At 40.9% G+C, this 20,930-nt stretch overlaps 1 protein-coding gene across 3 annotated transcripts in view; it reads left to right on the forward strand.

The window, feature by feature from the left end:
* The window catches only part of TMCO3 (transmembrane and coiled-coil domains 3), a 71,946-nt gene that overhangs the window by 40,483 nt on the left and 10,533 nt on the right, over positions 1-20,930 (forward strand). For all 3 annotated transcript variants that reach the window (XM_073350459.1, XM_073350468.1, XM_073350477.1), the window contains exons 7-10: positions 1,351-1,537; positions 9,741-9,858; positions 11,536-11,731; positions 19,675-19,825. In XM_073350459.1, coding sequence (XP_073206560.1) covers positions 1,351-1,537; positions 9,741-9,858; positions 11,536-11,731; positions 19,675-19,825 — 652 coding nt within the window. The remainder of the gene's footprint in view (positions 1-1,350; positions 1,538-9,740; positions 9,859-11,535; positions 11,732-19,674; positions 19,826-20,930) is intronic.

Genomic DNA, 20,930 nt, shown 5'->3' on the forward strand with positions numbered 1-20,930 from the left:
GTCTACAATATATCTTAATGTAGTTTGACCATGATCTTTAAAAGTAAGAGAAATATCTCTGGTTCTTTCCACAGATACTGAGAGTGAAGGGGGAGATAGGTGGAGGAGAAAGAATGCAAAAAATGTTATCCTAGTGCCTATTTTAATATCCCTCTTGATTTTCCCAGAACAGTTCATGATTTCTAGGAAATTAAGACACACACTTACTGCAGGGCAATCCAACTATATTACACTGTGGTGTTGAATCCAGTTGTAGAGGTGTAGACATCACAATGTTGTGATGCAGGCATGTGTCCTGCAAGGCACAGTTAACGGATTAAACACCATATGATGGATTTACAACATAAAGTGTACTGGATGAAATGTGTTGTAAGAGCCTGTTGGCCCTTGATTAGACATGTACCATAGTATAACCTAATTTATATATTGAGACAGTCAGACTACAGCAAAAAAGAGACAAATATGTTAAAGAAAAGTTGACTTGTTAATGTAGAGAGTCAGAAACTGCAGCTAGTTTTATGATGCAAGGTTAAGATACATTATTTTTAACTGAAAATATATTGTTGCAAAATAAATTATTAAAACTAGCACAATAATACAAATAACAGTAATAGTTTAAAAGACACATTTTGCATGGCTTATGTTTGTTTTAAATTGATGGTTAAAAGTCAGCTCATAAAAGGAGGTCTATTTTATTGATATGTGGACAATTATATGGGTATCTAAGTTTAATTATGTAAATTATATTCACTAGACACTCATAAATTACAGCTCTTCAAGATGAAGACCTATTAAACCGTATACTAATCCATACCTTGCCATTGCTGGATTAAGTTGTACCTGCTACAATATATTTTCTAGTGTTTTGTCCTGTCTAGTTTTAAATAATTTTGGGGGGTGGGGCTTTTCTTAAAAGCTGTTCCATAGCATGGTAGTGCTCATATTTGGGAGGTTTTTCCTGATATGTAACTTTTTTTCCTTATTTTATCCCATTACTCCTAGTTATACTCCTTGCATCATGCTAAATAATTCCTCTGCCTATGTGGTGTTTGTATAGTTCAATTTGTCAACAATTACCATGTCAGGCCATCTAGCCCTTTAATTATTTTCATTTCTCTTCTCTGAACTCCCTCCAGTTTGTCTAATACATCTAATGAGGTACCCAACACTGGACATAGTCTCAGCAGAGCTGTGTAGTGGGGGGCTATTACTTGTATGGCATAGTTCTGCAGCCCAAAATCACATGGATCTATTTTACTACTCACTTGCATTGAAAACCAATGTAACATTCATCAATGAGAGAATAGCCCTCGGGTTATACAATACAAATCTAACTGTGTTATCCTCAAGGTGTGGAAGATATCTTTGCAAGGACCCTGTTACATGACACTTCTGATGATTGCTTTTGGCTTACTATGGGGACATTTACTACAGATTAGACCAACACAGAGTGTCTTCATTTCTACTTGTTTATCCTTATCCAGCACACCCTTAGTATCCAGATTCCTTGTAGGGAGTGCTCGAGGAGATAAAGAAGGTAGGTGCAATTTACATATGGATTGTCCCAATGACAGCACTGATTAAAAATGTCTGTAATAAATTCTCAAAATGGTTGAGCATCATACTAATGACCTGACACAAAATAGAAAAAAGAACATTGCCATTACTATTTAATGTACTAACTTGATGGGGAGCCTGGAGTATTATTTGATAATACCAAGCATTGGTGCTTGCTTGTTTTTGTATGGTTTGCACAGGCTCACTTCCTCTAAAATATCAATAGAAATATCTGAATAGATAATAACATCATTTACTTATAAGGTGTCATGTTCTCTTTTATGACATCCCTCTGTAATGGAGTCCCACACTGATTTTTAACCCTTTCGGCCACAGGTGATTTTCATGTTTGTGCTAAATCGCCAGTTTAAGACTGCTACTACCAATCTGCCATGAGGGCAGAAAGGCCTGACCCAATAACTTGCACCTTCTTTCTGCAGTCTGAGGCCTGCTAATTAGTCTATCCCCCAAATGCTTTTAGCTTCTGTAGCACATCCACCTACATGGAAAGTTAAGACAGCATTCTCAATTAATAGTTTTTGGTTAAATAAATATCTAAGAAAATTATGAATGGAAATTTCAGGGCTCTGAATCTGAACGTTTTCCTTAAATTATGCACTTGTTCTGCATTTGCTAGTTTTTTCCTTTTAGAAGAAATGTACTCCCATTCCTACACACTTCACTTAGTGTAATTCTACTCCATGTGACTGTAAAAATTCCAGTGTGTGAATTCCATGTTTAATTATTTGCTCAGTTTACAGGTGAAAAGATTTTTGTTTTGTTTTCAAACTGTCAGCCCTACAAGTCAACCTGGATTCTATTAATCAAAATTTGTTGTTTACTTCTCATTTATCATTACTAAGGCTACTTTAACGTCACAGAGGTCATGGAAGCAGAGACTTCCAGAGAACTCCATGACATTTTCTGCTTCAGCCCCTGGGTCTGTGGGACTGGAGCTGGCAGCCAGTGCGGCCCCGGCAGGGTTCCAGCAACAGGCGACAGCCGCCTCAGGTTCCAGCAACTGGGGACAGCCTTGTGGGGTGAGGTGGGGTGGAGGTGAAAACCCAGCAGCTCCTAGCCACCACAGTGGCAGGGGAAACAATGGAGCCACATCAGCAAAAGTCACAGATGACGGGTCACGGCTTCCGTGATATTTTGTTCATGGCCCATAACCTGTCCATGTCTTTTACTAAAAATAACCATGATAAAATCTTTGCCTTAATCATGACCAGTAATAAAGGTTATTCAAGTCAAATGATTACTCCTAGGGGAATTCTGCGCCACTGTGTGTCCACAGAATTCATGTCCCCCAAAGATTTTTTTTCTCCCCCGCAGAAAAATGACTTTCTAACAGGGAAGCAAAGGGAAGCTGCAAGAGTGGTCATGTACCTCTCCCCAGCAGCACAGGCACGTCACTTCACTGCTGGCTGCTTCAGGTACTTGAAGTAAATCACTATAGCGGGGGGAGTGGCAGGGCTAGGGATGCCCTAGCCAGTAGCTCCTACCCTATGCCTAACTCAGCTGTTAATCCTGTCTAGGCTGGGGTTAGGGGAGGATGGGACTTCCTCTTCCTTGCAAGGAGCGGCTGGGGCTGGGTCAGACCCCCCTCAGAAACCTCCCTGGGCTGCAGGAAACTCTGCACACACACACTCTGATTCCTGCCCCCATAGTTCTTCCGCCCTGGGGGAAGGGTCACTGTATGGGGAGTTCTACCCCCCGTCCATCCAACTCCTGTACATCCAGTCCCCCTGCCAAGTGTCACCCCTCCACACCCAGAACCCCCATACCGAGCCCTCCACCTGAATCCCCCGTACCGAGTCTCACTTCCTGCATTCAACACCCCCCTGCACCCGGGCCCTACACCTGGCCCTATTACCCTGTATCTGGACCACCTCCCTTCCCCCTGAGCTCCCCACACTCGAACCCCTATCCTGATGAACCGCATCCCCCTGCACCTGGACCACCCCAATGAGTCCCCTACACCTGGACCCCCCTCTGAACCCTACACACTCAGACCCCTCCTTCTGATCTGCAACCAACTTCACCTGGAGCCCCTGAAGAGTCCTATTGCCCCTGCACCTGGAACCCTCAACAAGCCTCTGTGCATTCAGACCCCCTATACCTGGACCCCAAACTGGCCCACACAAAACCCTCTCACCACACACTGGATCCCACCCACACTAAGCCACTCCACACTTGTATCTGCTGGGCTGAGCCTGCCTGCCCGCACGTGGTGCAGCTTGCGCAGGGGGCAGGTCCAGGCCTTGCGCTGTGTCAAGGTCAGGTGCAGCCTCACTGCTGAGTCCATGTCCTGGGATGGTTGGGGGTGATCTCCCACCTCCATGCAGCCAGTGGCCCGTGCTCCCCATTGCCATTTTGGAGCCTCCATATTTATTTATTGACAAATAAAATTTGCAGAATTTTAAAATACTGTGTGCAGAAAATTTTAATTTTTTGGTGCAGAACCTCAGACAACTGTGCAACTTGTTGTTCTTTTTCGAGTGCTTGCACATGTCCATTCCAGTGTAGGTGTGTGCGTGCCCTGAGCACAGTTGCTGGAATTTTTTCCCCTATTAGTAACTGTCTGGTCAGCTCGAGCGCCCTCTGGTGCTGTGCGCTCATAGCACTGGTCTAAAGGGCCCTGCTGACACCACTCCGCCCACTTCCTTCTTAGGAAGGAAGAAGTACCACAGGTCTTTGCTGACATTGAGGAAGTGACGGAGGCTGCTTGGCTGGTCATAGCCTCTTTATCGTCCTCCCCAGACAAGGCAGTGGTGGCAGCAGGGGTGTCCCCACCACAAGATGACCACAAGCATTCCAGGATTTGTTAAAGTGGGAAGCCTCAAACTTTGAATACAAGCAGAGGTGGTCAAGGAGACAACACATAGTTTCTTAGATATTTTGTCTGCAGCAGGCCCCTCTAGAGTGGCTCTACCACTTAACGAGGCCATTATGGACCCAGTCAGGGCACTGTGACAAATCCCTCCCTCTATCCCTCCTACAGTGAACCATACAGAATGTAAATATTTTGTACCAGCTAAAGGGTACAAGTTCCTTTCCTTGCATCACCCCCAGGGTCCCTGGTTATGGCGACTGCCAACAGAAGGAATCAACAAGGTCAAGCAGGGTCCATGCTGAAGGTGAAAGACCCAAAGAAATTGGACCTTTTTGTTCAGAAGGCCTACTCCACAGACTTCTACAGCTCAGCATAGCAAGCCTTGCTAGGCTGCTGTAATTTTAATATATGGGAGTCCATGCTAACATTTAAGGACTTGCTCCCCCAGGTGTCTAGACAAGAGTTCTCATCCTTAGTCAAGGAAGGGAAGACAGTGGCACTGACTTACCTTCAAGCAGCTTTGGATGCTGCTGATTTTGCAGCCAGATCAACGGCCACAGCTGTAACCGGGTACAGGAGCTTGTGGTTGCAGTCCTCAGGGTTTCTATATGAGGTGCAACAAATACTTCAAGACCTCCCCTTTGAAGGCTCATTACTCTTTTCAGAGCAAATGGATGCTAGACTAGATAACCTTAAAGACTCTAAGGTGACCTTGAAATCTTTGATCTGTATACCTTGCCCTCGAAGCTGAAAAGAGAAAGAAGGAAGGGGAAAAAAAAACTTTCTCCCAGCAGGCAGCTGACCTACCAGGAAATGTCTACCTACTGCAGGCAGATCTGTGGTTCCAGGATAGGGCTCCTGAGTCATCTCAGGACCCATATGTAAATTTGTGGTAGAGAATCAAGGGATTGTCTGATGATGATATCCTGGCTGTATCCAGAAAGCACCAGAGGCCCCAACAGACTGGCTTCTGCTTTGCCCAGTCAGCAAGACAAGATCAACAGAGGAGGAAGAGCAGGAGATTCAGATGAAGGGCTCCCTCCATCAATCTCCTCAGCAGGACCAATACAGATTGACCCCAGACACTCGGGGACCTTGAAGCACTCATTTTGATGAGACGCTCAAGGTCAACATTACAATCCCCTCAACACAGGATCCAGCTTCCCCTTTGTTTTCCAACCGACTCTCATGCTTCCTCTATGCCTGGACCCACATCACCTCGGATCATTGGGTTCTAAGAACAATTGAAGTGGGATACATCATCCAGTTTTTGTCTACCCCACCGTCTCACCCCCTTTCCCTGTCCATCTTCAGGGACCCTTCTCATGAGCAACTGTTGGAACAAGAAGTCCAAATCCTCCTTTCAGTCAGAGCCGTGGAAGATTCTGTTCAACCTAAGAGGAAAGGTGTTCTATTCCTGTTACTTTCTAATCCTGAAAGCCAAGGGTGGTTTCAGACCAATCCTAGATCTGCGTTGTCTCAACCGCTATCTCAAGAACTTAGTTCCACATGGTCTCCTTGGCTTCCATCATTCCTTCTCTGGATCCAAGGGATTGGTATGCTGCTCTCGATCTCAAGGACGCATACTTCCATGTATTGATTTTCTGAGGCCACAGACGATTCCTAAGATTTGTCGTGAACCACGTTCATTACCAGTTTGCAGTTCTTCCGTTCGGCCTGTCCATCACCCCATGGGTCTTCACTAAATGTGTGGCAGTGGTGCCAGCTTTTCTCAGAAAAAAGGGAGTTCATATCCCTTTCATATCATATTCGTATTCCCATATCTCGACAACTGGCTGGTTAGAGGCCGGTCCAGAGCTGACATCCGTCTCATCCAATCGACCTTCCAGCCACTAGGCTTTCTGGTAAATGACCAGAAATCCACTCTTATTCCTGTCCAAAGGATAGAGTTAATTGGTGCAGTTCTCGACTTCGTGCAGGCAAGGGCCCTTCTTCCAGATGATCACTTTTGTTCAATTTACAGCCCTGATAAGATCCCTCCAGGCTTATCTGATCAGGACTACATGAAAGAGTCTGAGTCTTCTGGGCCACATGGCTTCATGCACATATGTAGTGCAACACGTGAGGGTACGTCTCAGACCTCTCCAAGCCTGGTTGGCTGCAGTATGCTCTCCCTCATGACCTCACCTGGACTTGGTGCTCACTGTTCCCACTCAGGTCCTCGATTCACTGACATGGTGGCTGAACCACTGTGTGGTATGTGTGAGGGTACCCTTTTTTTCTGCCTCAACTGTCCATGTCTCTAGCATCCGATGCATCAGACCTCAGCTGGGGAGCCCTCCCCTCAGGACTCATGGCCTCTGGTCTCAAGAAGAGCTTTTCCTCCATATCAATGTCAGGGAGCTCCAGGCAGTCTGCCTAGCCTGTCAGGTGTTCCTACCCCACATTACAAACAAGACAATTTTGGTTCTCACAGACATGATGGCCATGTTATACATCAACAGACAGGGCAGAGCGCACCCTTCCACCTTGTGTCAGGAAGCAATCCGGCTGTGGGAGCTCTGCATCGCACACTCAATCAGTTTAGAAGCGTCCTACCTTCCAGGAATGCAGAACCAGCTGGCAGACCTGCTGAGGTGATCTATCTTCTCTCAACATGAGTGGTCCCCTCCAACTGGACATCACAAAGGACATCTTCCAAGCATGGGGAACTCCCCTTATAGATCTGTTTGCTACCCACAACAACAAGAAATGCCATCAGTTCTGCTCCCTGGGAGGCCACAGCCCAGGGTCTCTCACAGACACATTCCTGTTATGGATAAATCACTTGTTTTATGCTTTCCCTCCTACCCCGCTCATTCAGAAGGTTCTGATGAAGATCAAGCGGGACTGAGCGCAAGTCATTCTCCTAGACCCAGCATGGCCCAGGCAACATTAGCTCACCCCACTCGGAGGCCTTTCGGTGGAGACCCTGCGACTGCTTCCTCTCCACTCAGACCTGATCTTCCAAGACCATGGTTGCCTGCTCCATCTGAACCTAAGCTCTCTTCATCTGATGGCCTGGAAACTCTATGGCTGAATCCTGAGGAGCAAGCTTGCTCGGAGCAGGTCCATAGAGTCCTACTTGGCTGTAGAAAACCCTCCACTAGGGCCACCTACCTTGCAAAATGGAAGCTGTTCTCCAGCTCGTCCTCCCAACAGGGAATTCTACCTACGCAGTCCTCTCTGCAACTCGTTTAGGAGTACCTTCTGCTGCTGAAACCAGGCCTGTCCCTCTCTTCAGTTCAAGGTTCACCTAGCAGCCATTTCAGCCTTTCATCCTAAGGTCAACAACCAATCCATTTTTTCACTCGAGATGGTTATCCATTTTCTCAAAGGCCTGGAGATGGCATGCCCCCAGGTTAGAAAACCCATTCCTCTGAGATCTAAACCTTGTCTTGTCGAAACTCATGGGTTCACCATTTGAGCCACTAACAACCTGCTTGCTGTTGCATCTCTCCTGGAAAGTGGTTGTCTTAGTGGCCATCACTTTGGCCAGAAGAGTTTCAGAGATCTGTGCCCTTACATTGGAATCCCCATATACTATCTTCTTCAAGGATAAGGTTCAGCTGCGTCCACACCTGTCATTCCTCCCAAAGGTGGTTTTGCAATTCCCTTGCAGTCAAATAATCTTCCTACCAGTATTCTACTCTAAATGTCATGTGAACAGAAAGGAACAGTGCCTACAGTCCTTGGATGTTAGATGGGCTCTGGCTTCCTACATACAAAGGAACCAAACGATTCCACAGATCAACTCTGCTGTTCATAGCAATAGCAGAGAGAATGAAGGGTCTTTCCATTTCTGCTCAGAGAATTTCATCCTGGATTATTTCATGTATCCAGGCATCTCACCCCCAGATAATCTGACTGCTCATTCCACAAGATCACAGGCCTCCTCTGCTGCCTTCTTAGCACAAGTCCCTATTCAGGACATCTACAGAGCAGCAACATGGTCGTCGGTGCACATGTTCTCAATGTACTGTGTTATCACCGAGCAGGCTAGAGACGATGCCAACGTCAGCCAGGCAGCCTTGCAGTCGGTCTGACTTGGAACTCCAAACCCACTTCCTGTACAACTGCTTGTCATAGAATATCAGGGTTGGAAGGGACCTCATTAGGTCATCTAGTCCAACCCCCAGCTCAAAGCAGGACCAATCCCCAATTTTTGGCCTAGATTCCTCAATGGCCACCTCAAGGATTGAACTCATAACCCTGGGTTTCGCAGGCCAATGCTCAAACCACTGAGCTATCCCTCTTGTGAATTATCTATATTCGATTGGAAGGAAAAACAGTTACTAACCTTCCTGCAACTGTTGTTCTTCAAGATATGTTGCACATGTCCATTCCAAAACGCACTCTCCTACCCCTCTGTCAGAGTCCGTCGATAAGAAGAAACTGAGGTGGAGCAGGGTCCTTTTACTGGCGCTATGAGTGTGTGGCACCAGAGGGTTCTGGAGCCAACCTGGCAGATACCAGTAGGGGGAAAAATTCCAGCAGCTGTGCTCAGGGCATGCACATGCCTACATTGGAATGGTCATGTGCAACATATCTGGAAGAACAACCGTTACAGAAAGGTTCGTAACTGTTGTTTATCAATGGGTTTGTGTAGATGTAACTGATCGGAAATTAACAAACAATTCTGATACAAAGAAGTAATAGAATGCAGCTCAATCTCTTAATTGTTTTGACTCCACAGTGCTAACAGGACTGAAAAGCAAACTTATTTTTATCTCTAAAGAAGCAGATATGATTCTGAATGCACATATGGAATAGATATGGAAAGTCAGAAGAGTTTTACCTGAACACATTTCAGAGGAGAAATGTACCTTGCATAATGGCTGCTTATTTTCCCAATGATTCCCAAAATTTTCCCCTCATAAGCTTTTTGAGCACCTCCTTTCTTCTTCCCCACAGGTCTATTTTAATTAAGAAAGAAACTGCATATCTCCTTAATGGACATCGACTTAGATTTATTCACATCCCATTGCATGAAACTTAAAATAAATATTTTATGCATGCTATGCCTATTCATCAGGCTTCTGTGTCTATCATTCTACAGCATCTTAGTTAGTTTACAGAATAGAAATGATATACCCAACAACTGATCAGCTGGCTTTAGCAAAATCTTATTTTTAATCCATGATAAAAGCTTCCTGTAAATGGCTTATAATTATTTCCGTAATTAGATTGCCATAGTTGATTTAAAAAATATAACACTGTATTCTATATCTTCAGTCAATGAAGAAGTCTCTCGATATATGGTTACTACTAACATTGTTACAGATGCCATTAAATGTTTTGTCTGCATCAAGCTATATTTTTATCAGCTTCTTTTTCTGACAAACAGGTGATATTGATTACAGTAGTGTACTACTTGGTATGCTGGTAATGCAGGATGTACAACTTGGTTTGTTTATAGCTGTTATGCCGACCCTTATTCAAGCAGGAGCCAGCACATACTCCAGGTAAAGGGGTTTTAAAAATGTATTTATTTTTGTACTTTATTTGTCTCTGAAGAGAGCCTCATTGTTTTGTGGCTTATAGAATTTGACCACCCATAAGCTTAAGGATCTGTGTATGGCTATGACAAAACTATATTTAGAATTTTTAATGTCTGTTATGCTGTACAAAGCACACAGGATCTTTTTATAAGAGAGAAGGCAAATATGCCATATGTATTGAGAATACAACAGTTAGCGTATGCTTTTTAATCACACACACACACCCTCTGCCAGTTGATGTTTATAATTACCAGTCCAGAGTCTGGATCAATCTAGTGTCCAGACAGATTGGTCGCAGAAGGGAGCAGGGCTCTGTCGGTCACAATCTGATGCTCCTGGAGTGTGGCAAGATGAACCCAAAGTCCCATGACAAAGGACCCTGTTCTTATAGTCCTTTTTCTCTGTTGAAGTCTATAGATTTTGCTGTGTCAGTTTCTGACCGGTTACTCCTTGATGGGTGTTAACATTCCAAAACACCTCTGAAAGGGTCATCCTGTCCTGGTTTCGATTTAATCAATTGTCTTTAGGGGGCCAGCCTTCACCTCAGGTTTGTCAATTTGCCCTTCCTCAATCATGGGTACGCATTGATGGTTCTTTGGCTTCAACAAATCTCGATAAGTGTCTTCACTCCCCCTTTCTTGACCATCTGGTTAACAATGGCCTTCACACTTTATCTTTTCCTGATGCATGCATTCCTCATTCACACAGGTTTCAGAGTAGCAGCTGTGTTAGTCTGTATTAGCAAAAAGAAAAGGAGTACTTGTGGCACCTTAGAGACTAACCAATTTATTTGAGCATAAGCTGTCGTGAGCTACGGTGCCACAAGTACTCCCTTTTCTTTTTGCTCATTCACACAGTCTTTCACAGAAACCTTCAAAGGTAGCAGAATACATTGTAAACTAAGCCTTGCTAAATCTTATAACTAAAATGATTCACACTGGCTTCAAGCTCTCAACAATTCTAATCTATTTATCATAGACACAATACAAAATCCGGTCTTTTTACTAACTAAAATTTATAACAGGTCCTAATTGTAATGCATATGGGAAACAGGATCTCAGTCTCAGACAGTCATTCCTTTCTGTTATTCAAAAAGAGTGGATGGCAGAATGAAATCAAAGTTTACATCAATTCTTACAGTACAATTATAAATTCCTGTCCCTACAGGTTTCTCAAAACATGGTCATCCAATGCTATGTGCACCCTTATATTATTTATATGTATAATATTAAATCAGAACACCTCACCCCAATACTTCACGTAAAAACAAATGATGGGGAAAAAGTTATTTGTGTCATGAAATTAAATGCCTTCCATACCATCTCATTATATCCCATAATCATCCTGTTGAAATATAAGCCTGAGTAAATTATTGAGCCATATGCTGTGCCCTGAAGGTCAGCCAATACAGGCTGTGTTGGACCATAATGGGAGTAGATTCTAGACTTTAGCAGGAATTACTGGGTGCGTTGCAGTTTTGATAATTAAGACCTGTATTGAGTTTCCTAAATATGAATCTGGGAAGCTAACTAGCAACCCTTTTTGAAAACTTTTGTCATTAGATTTTTCACTTGAGGAAAACTGGTTTAAAGGCAAGAGAACAGGTAAAATAACATTTTTTTTTCTTTTTTTCTTTTCTAGCACTGTCATGGAAATACTGAGAATACTGATACTGATTGGCCAAATTCTCTTTTCTCTGGCTGCTGTTTTTCTTATATGTCTTGTTATAAAGACTTATCTCATAGGACCATATTATCGCAAGTTGCATGTGGAGAGTAAAGGGAATAAAGAAATCCTCGTTTTAGGAATATCTGCTTTCATCTTTCTTATGTTAACGGTAATCTTTTAAAATAATAAAACATTTTTGCATATCTTTGATATACAGATTAATATGACATCAATACCAAAAACGCTGACACATTTAACCTTTATTACATATTTTCACAGTTCTGTAATTGGTATTTTAAAACCAAGAATTAAAGCCAAAACTCAAGTGCATGGAGGATCAAAGCATCTAGCACATTTTAAGTTCTACTGCAATATAAGTGATAAGTAGTAATTGATTAGGAGTTAAGGGACAATAATTTTAATTTTATTTAACCTAAATAAAATCAGGTTGAACTTCAACAGATAATTTTAAAGTAAAACTGCTTGTGTAAATTATCATATTAGCTTGTATTGCAACTAAAGGTCTGTTAATCCTCATTGTGTGCCCCAATTTTCTAAAAGTCTAAAATCCTATTTTCCAGTGCTGAAAACTGCTCTTGTTTGTTTGGGTTCTTTGCAGTGTTCTTATTTTTATTTTTTTTTAACAAATTTGAAAAATAATTTGAGGAGGGGTTTTGAGTTACTGAAATAAAGTCAGCTTTTTTTCTGTTTGTTTTTAACATTATTGGCTGACCAAATTTAGTCTTTACTACAAATTGTTTGTTTGTTTTTTTTGTGGGTGGGACTTTTTTAACCATACTTTTTTCTTTAAAGGCTATAATGGATCCTTGAAGACACTGTAGTTTCTTAGGACACATACACACATTAAATTTTAATAAGTTCTTGATAGATCTTAGAAGTATATTTCTCTTGTCTCAGTGTCCCGTCCATTAATTTAGTGTTTCATATTCTACTCATTGAGTAGAGCAGACTGTTGGAGAACAGAAAGTGGCTATCACCCATAATCTTTTATGAACGGTGCGTTTGAAGTAGTATTGATATGGATTTGCGGAATCTGTTCATGCTCTTTGAATTTCTACTGGTGTTACCACGCTTTAGATTGTTGTTTCAGTTCTCCAAGTTTATTCTTGAGAACTAATAGTGTAAGACAGAAGCAGAGTATGAAACTGACCATAAAAGTGAGAGGAGCTTGTAGACGTGCTGTTTGTATTAATTTAGAAAATATAGTGAGCTTTTTAAAGCAAAATGTTGGCACTAAGACATTTTATAGGGAGCAGAAGCAGGATCAAGATGGAGTAATGAAAACAATTAAGTTCAGCAAAATGTGCACAGAAGCTTTCAGATACATCCTAAGAAAATCTTGTCATTAGGATTTTGTCTACACTTGCGGTGTGGTGTGGGATACATGTAGTTATGTGCCATAGTAAAAGGCAAGGCAGGTTGTGTCCACGTTTGTAAGTGTGGTGTGTATCTACATGTGGCAGTGAAGGGCTCAGGTAGCTCTCTACTGCTAGAGTCTTCCCTGCTGTGTGGAAAGGTTCCAGCAGGGTGGAGGCAGTAGGACACTACATTGCCAAATATAGCAGTGTAGACGTGGGAGGCGCTGCTTAGCCATGTAGAGAGCCATGTAGGGTACTCTACTCGATTTGCCTAACCATGCCTCACCATCTACACTGCTTGCTGGGCATGCATTGTCTGTATTGTACACACCACCCTAAGCGTAGATGTATCTTGGGAAAGGACTTAGGTATGCACGGCACTTTTTGCTAAGGGAGAACATCTTTTAATCTTTATAATTTAGGTCATGGAAGAGGTTAACAGGAGAACCATTTCACAACTCACAGACTTCTGTGTAATTTAGAAAAATGTCATTGTTGTAGAAGTGCTTGAGATTCTAATCCTTTTCTAAACAAGCACAGCAGATTGTTAGGTCATAAGTAAGAAAAGAATTTATTCGTAGTTTCTTGTAGATTTCCATTAACAAGCAGACATAATTTCTGTGAAGCACTCTTAATGGAAAGGCAATAGAGAAACTTAAAACAAAGTGTGCAGTGGTGACTTTAGAAATCTGCTTAATCACACAAACATACACTGATGTCTATAATAAGGGGTCATATTTTATTCGAAATGGACCTCCATTAGAAACATTAACAGAAATTGTGCCTATCTGAAGTGTTAGTAAAAGAGGAGTAGCACTATGTATACACAAGGATGTATATTAGTGGATTTAAGCCATAAAAGAAAGTGGAGTCCTTTTTCAGCACTTAAAGTGGAGAAAGCAAATGTATACTATTGCTTTGAATACTTTTGAATGAAAACTGTTAGTTTTATTTCAAATATTTTATTAATGTATAAAAAAGTCGTTACAGAAATATATCAGATGTATCATATTGACGAGTCAGGTTTGAGGCTGGAGGGAGATGACAGGTGTACCTCAAAATTCAGGTCTGTTCTGAAAAATGGCTGTGAAAATGGCATTGTGTGAATATCTGTCTTTATTGTTTTCTTAATTATCTCCCCACTAAATGTACTCAAGTTAGGGGAAAAAACATCCTTTTACTTGTAAACTGACAGCCTCACAATCTCAGTCTGGAATCTTTCCGCCATGCATATTATCACCACTAATAAAGGCCCAACAGATCAAATTTGGCCTTGGTGTAAGACCTCTGTCCAGATGTTGTTCATCCTTCCAGTAGTGGTGTCTGTTTTCCTAATCTCACATAAATATCTGCATTGCAGTTACCTTCAAATGTCATCACACTCCCCAGATAGCAGAACGCATCTACCCATCTGATTTCTTTTCCATCCATGTACACTTTTGTATCTGTTGTCCAGTGTCCTACCTTTATAATCTTGGTTTTCTCTGCATTTACTTTCAATCCAATTTTTGCTGCTTGCTATATAAAAGACCTCTCAGAAAGAATCAGACTATCACAGCTCATGCCCATCAGGGACTCCTGTGGACAGATACTGAAAACATATGAAGAGCAAGCCAAATTATGGAAAGAATATTTCCTTTCTATATTACTGTCCAGAGCTGACGATCATCCACAGGTTCAAGAGAAATGCCAATGCTAAATTAAAAACGAAAGAGGGACCAATAACACCCGATGAAATTAAGCAACCATCAAAGGCTTCAAACAAGGGAAAGCTTCTGGGTTTGACTGAATTCAAACAGAAGTAGCACAGGTGGGAGGTGAAATTCTGATTGAGCAGCTAACAAAACTTTAATGAAATATGAGTGAAAGAACCAGTGCCACAAGACTGGAAAGATGGGGGTATTGTGGCATTGCCAACAAAGAGTGATCTTACTCAATGCACAAATGGGGGAGATGCTGTATTGCTATCAATCCTGGGCAAAGTATCAGCTACTGTTAGGCTGAGTAGAATGTAGAAGGCAGTGGATGAAATATTACTACAACAGGCAGGGGTCCATGTGGGTAGATCATATTGTGAACAAACATTCACTCTTTGCCAGATCATCGAAAAAAGCTACCTCTTGGCAGAAACCCATCTTAATCAACTTCACTGACTTTAAGAAAGTGATTGATAGCATCCACAGAGACCCCGTGGAATATTGCTGGAAGCTACAGGATACTAGGCAAGCTGATTAAAATAATGAGTTTTTATGATGAAAGTAGATGCACTGTAAGATTGGTTACAGGCTTGGGTAAGTGGTTCAGTATTGTGGTTGGTGTTAGACAAGGGTGTGTGTTATCATCAACACTCTTTGCATTAGCACTACACTGGATAATGATGGAGGCAACAAAAAGCACTGCAGAGGGTACAAAATGAGTTAACGGATACGAGTTACACAACCTTAACTTTGCCAGTGACATTACTTTACCAAATAAGATGTGGAACAGAATGATTACCCTTACATCAGAGGTAGAACAGGAAGTAGCATCAATTGGATTGGAAATTGGATTAAAAATATTAGCATTGTCAAATCTTATCAACCCCTTTTTGCTGTAGGACTTCTTGAATAACTGTGTTGTTTTGGGAGCTTTCTCAATTCTTTAATTAAAGAGATTAAGAAAGAGCTTTCATCTCATATATGTTACTTAAATAAGTATGCTGTAGATTTAATTGAAGAAACTCATTACCTTATTGGTACATATTTGGGATACAGGAGAACTGGTAGGCGCAGTTGAACAAAGAAGAATACAAGGTTTCTGGCTAGGAATCTAACGGTGGTATTTAAATAATCCTCATTCTTGCATTTTCTTTTCTCTTTCCTTTAACCCGTCCTGGCCATTCATACTGGGACGTTGATTTGTGTCATATTTGACAGTTGCATGTTTTTGTCTGAAGGCATGAGTGAAATGAGTGCTTTAGTATAAACACTTTCAGTGGGGTAGTTTTGCTCAAATGAAGAATCCTGGTTTATTACGGTTTTATAAGGTTGTTTCGTGACATTACAATTGTCAAGGTTTGAAAACTTTTCCAAGGGCAAGTCCCCAAATAAACTGGGAGTCTGGAAGCTGCTGGGCCTTCATCTGCCATAAAGTTGTATAGATATTCTGGTGAATTTTAGTTTTTTAGAATAGATTATCATCAGGAGTTCAAAACTTAAACTCTGTTTTGTGATATGTATTTTTTCCAGTAATACTGAAAACCTTAAAAGGTTTGGGCTCACTGTAGCAATCCTTGATGGTGGGAGGTTGGCATTGCAGAAAACACATTGCAAATGCCACAGTTGTGACTGCAAGCAAAACAGAACAGTCCCATTCCTCCCTCACCATTCCACTGCAGCCTCAGATGTGGGAGGGATAGTTTGGGCCAGCAGGAAGAAAAGCTCTCCCCCTTCTCCACCCCAATTTGGGATTAATATAGGATCAGGTTTTTTGGACCTTGTTATGGGCATAATACTGGTTGCCTTTTTGAGGCTGGGGGGAAAAATTCCCTCCAATTGGCCTACGCAGTGTGTGTTTTTGTCACTTTCCTCTCAGGAGCCCAGGGATCTTGTGTGTAGATTAGGTGGCAAAATTCATTTTTGTTGCAGTTTGGCAGGCGTTCAGTTCAGGTTATCGTTCAGTGGGGATCTAATTTCCTGATGAACTGGAATTGGAAGTGGATTACAAGAAGGCGGGAAATGGGGATGGGGCTCCTAATGACTGATAAAGCAAGGAGACCTTCCTACTGCTTAGCTCTCTGATGGAGGAAGTGGGGGTGATGGAGTCCCAGCAGCATTGCTGGGATCAGATTAATGGGGTGGGGGCACAAACAGTGACTCTCCACCAGGTGCTATGGGTTACAAAAGAAGGATGATCTGGACTGGATTAGTTATTACCAGATAGATACCAGATGCATTACGTAATAAAGTTGTGGTCTGGTTAAATCCCATTTGTCTTGTATTTTTTCCTGCAGTATTAGCTACTTTATGTGTGATACTAATACTGTAGGTTTTCCCCAGGTAGAATAGTAGTAAATATTTTGTGTGGCTGGGGGTTTTATAATACTGCTTTCATTCTGGTGCAGTGGTTCTCAAACTTTCCAGACTACTGTACCCCTTTCAGGAGTTTGATTTGTCTTGCTTACCTCAAGTTTCACCTCACTTAAAAACTACTTGCTTACAAAATCAGACATAAAAATACAAAGTGTCGCAGTACACTATTACTGAAAAATTACTTACTTTCTCATTTTTACCATACAATTATAAAATAAATAAATTGGAATATAAATGTTGTACTTACATTTCAGTATGTAATATATAGAGCAGTATAAACAAGTTTGAGTAGCAGCCGTGTTAGTCTGTATGCGCAAAAAGAACAGGAGTACTTGTGGCAACTTAAGAGACTAACAAATTTATTAGAGCATAAGCTTTTGTGGACTACAGCCCACTTCATCGGATGCATAGAGTGGAACATATAGTAAGAAGAAATATATATATACATACAGATAAGTTGGAAGTTGCCATACAAACTGTGAGAGGCTAATTAGTTAAGATGAGCTATTAGCAGCAGTAGAAAAAAACTTTTGTAGTGATAATCAGTATGGCCCATTTAGATAGTTGACAGGAAGGTGTGAGGATACTTTACTACAAACTACAAAAGTTTTTTTGTAAAACTAGACAAATATCTAGATGAGTTAATGTCCCCCCGGGAAGACCTCTGAGTACCCTCTGAGATATGTGTACCCCTGGTTGAGAACCACTGGTCTGGAGAGTGGACAAAAGAAAGACAAAGCTACCATTTTCAGTGACACGTGTTTTATGCTCTGTTTTAACTTCTGCAGCAAGTGGATAGATTGAGGCTTTTATGTTGGAGGGGAAAATCACGGTATTGTTTGGTGTATATAACTTCTAGTTGGTTATCGTGTTTATGCATTGTTGACTTGTGGATGGTATGTCTCTCATTTTATTTTAAGTTGTTACCTTGCTGAACAGTGATTCTCATGACACCACAGTAGCGTGACAATCCAGTTGAAGAGATTGTAAATTCTTTCTTAAACACTGAATTAACCATCCCAAATGCAAATAATTAAAATGTAAACATTAATTATTTTGACACACAGCTCTTTTAATAACTTGACGCATGAGCATGTGTTATATCTTAGTAGCAAAAGCATATTTCAGTTGTGTGCTGAAAATGCTGTTTTTAAAGTATGATTATTCCCTACAGTGCTGTTTCTTTTATAAATAATTTTAAAAAATTCTGTAAAATTTCTTTGACTCATATCTTCCATCACATCCACCATCATGTGTTGGGTTTTTTTGTTTGTTTTTCTCTGCCAAAGTGGTTTGAAGCTTTAAAACTTCTCTAATAATTTTAAATTCCTGATAAGAGCAGTCCATACTTAGAAAATAAAATTTAATTTAATTCTTAACATATGGGGTATCCAGATGTGATATGGCAGCCTACATGGGCTATAATTTTCTTTTATTAGTTTGATTACTGATAAATAACTATATTGTTTGATAGACCAATCCATATGATTCAATGTTTTGGAATTGCTTCAAAACTGTGGACAAATGGAGTTGTTTAATCAGCAGTCAATTAATTAATACTGACAAATACCCAGGTCTGGTTTTTTGGTTTTTTTTATTATTATTATTTTATTTGTTGATTCCAGTTCATAGTAAATAAGACATTCTAGGCAGTGCATATCTCGGGGATTAATGCTTTCCTCCTTTGATTGTAGTTTCTTGGGTTTAGGCCTCTTACTTTATACTGCAACACCATCCAAGGCATAAATGTACTGTGTAACGTGTTATTGCTTAATCTAAATTAGGATGGAAATTGTCAGTTTACTGCGTTCCCTCAATATTTATGACATTGTCTTTCAGTAAGATGTCTGCCTGCAGCAGCAGGATTTTAAATACCAGTTATATTTATATATATTATTTTTGAATACTTTTATACGTGATAAAAAGTGCTACTCACTATTTGAACACTCAGAGCATTGTCTTCATTTTGCATGGTGCAATTTCCTTGATTTTGTAAGCTTAAATTGAACTCTTGACAACCATTTTCTTTCCTTTTTAATGCCATGGATCATAAACGGACAAGCAGCAACAGAAGAGCAATGTGTAACATCTTTCAAGTATGATAGGCTCCACTTCAGCAGAGCACTTGTGTATGTGCTTAAATTCATCCCTATTCAGCAAAGCACTTAAGCATGTTCTTAAATCCCATTAACAGAATTTAAGCACATGCTCAAATCCTTTGTTAAATCAAGACCATAATCTTGTCCTAGATTATAAATTCAGAGTATTTATCCTTGTTTAACAATTGGCAGGAAATTTGCTGGTTTAAATTAGTTAAATTAGGTGAAATCCTATCTCTGTTAATATCAATGGGAGTCAGTGGGACTAGATATTATTCCTGGAACATCATACAAGAAGTCTTAAAGTGTGGGATAGAAAATTTACAATTATGTTTCTAGAGGGTGTCTAGTTTATTAATAATCTAGATTACCACAGTAAATACATTACTGTAGAATAATATATTGAAATCTTGTAAATTCCTTTCATTGTTGAAATTGTATTGAGATGCAATAAGTAATATGTTAAATCCCAAAGCAGTATTTTTGTAGTCTATATCTGTAAACTATTATAATAATTGATGACAGCCAGAGAATAGGAATAAACTTTCCATTCTTCTTTAACAGATCACAGAGCTATTGGATGTTTCAATGGAATTGGGATGCTTCTTAGCTGGAGCACTGATCTCTTCTCAGGGTCACATGGTTACTGAAGAGATTATGTCCTGTATTGAACCAATACGTGACTTTCTTGCCATCATTTTCTTTGCATCTATAGGTAACTTTTTTAGGAAGTTCATTAAGTGTCAGACTGCAAGTGGGGGGGGAGTTTTATGGGATTTTTATTTTGTAAAAATATTAAGAAATGTATTCACTAACTACATTAACTTATTAATGTTTTATTTTTAAATACAGTATTGATTTATTTATTGATGTGTAAATTAAATCTGTAATAACTCTGGCCTCTTACTGGCATTTTTAAATGCCAATTCTTGAGTAATTGTTAAATCTCTCAATTAAATTGGAGCTGTTTTACACACGGAGGGGGAGGGTGAATTTGGCAGGCTAGTGTAAACCTGTTGGTTATGTACAAGTGACTGGGTTGGAATATTCATAGCCAATAGTTCTCGGCTGAACTGTTAAACCACCAAGGGACATTTCAAGACACAGACAGCCTCAAGCCGTTCCACATCCTCCTTAGTATGAGTAAGCTTGGGTGTCTCCCCACACTTCCCTTGTTGCCCCCCTCAATGGCCATATTGGGATCTTTGGGCTGCCTATCAGCAGCAGCTCTCCAAGGCATCTAGCTCCCGGATTGAGCACCAGAATCTGCGCTCTTCTGTTCCTTCCACCCCTCCACCTCAGTCCCCACCACAGGAGGAGTTGTTGGAAGAACAAGAAAAAAGAGCTAATGAGGCAACCCCTTAAACAAATATTTGTCGTCCTCTGATGAAGCATTTATCTCACCCCCACACCCGCACAGATGATTTCAGACAATTTCAGGACCTGATGAACTGTCACTGACACTCTCCACATTACCTTGGAAGAAGTCCAAGAGTTCCAACATAGATTATTGGATTTTCTTCATACTCCCTCTCTACTCAAGTAGCCTTACCCATAAATGAGGCTTTTCTAGAGCCCACAAAAACAATTGGCAAATCCCTGCCACAGTGCCACCAACTTGTAAGAGGGCGGATACAAAAATACTACATTCCTGCTCGAGAATGGCATTTTTCTTCACACATCCAGCCCCCAACTCTTTGGCTATAGATGCTGTGAATGAATGCAACAGACATTATTAAAAAGGACGCTCCCTACCCCATGATAAAGATCTAAAGCATTTGGACCACTTTGATTGCAAGAGCTACTCATCAGCCTCTGTG

This window comes from Lepidochelys kempii, chromosome 1 (genome assembly GCF_965140265.1).
Source record: "Lepidochelys kempii isolate rLepKem1 chromosome 1, rLepKem1.hap2, whole genome shotgun sequence".
Lineage (NCBI taxonomy): Eukaryota > Metazoa > Chordata > Testudines > Cheloniidae > Lepidochelys > Lepidochelys kempii.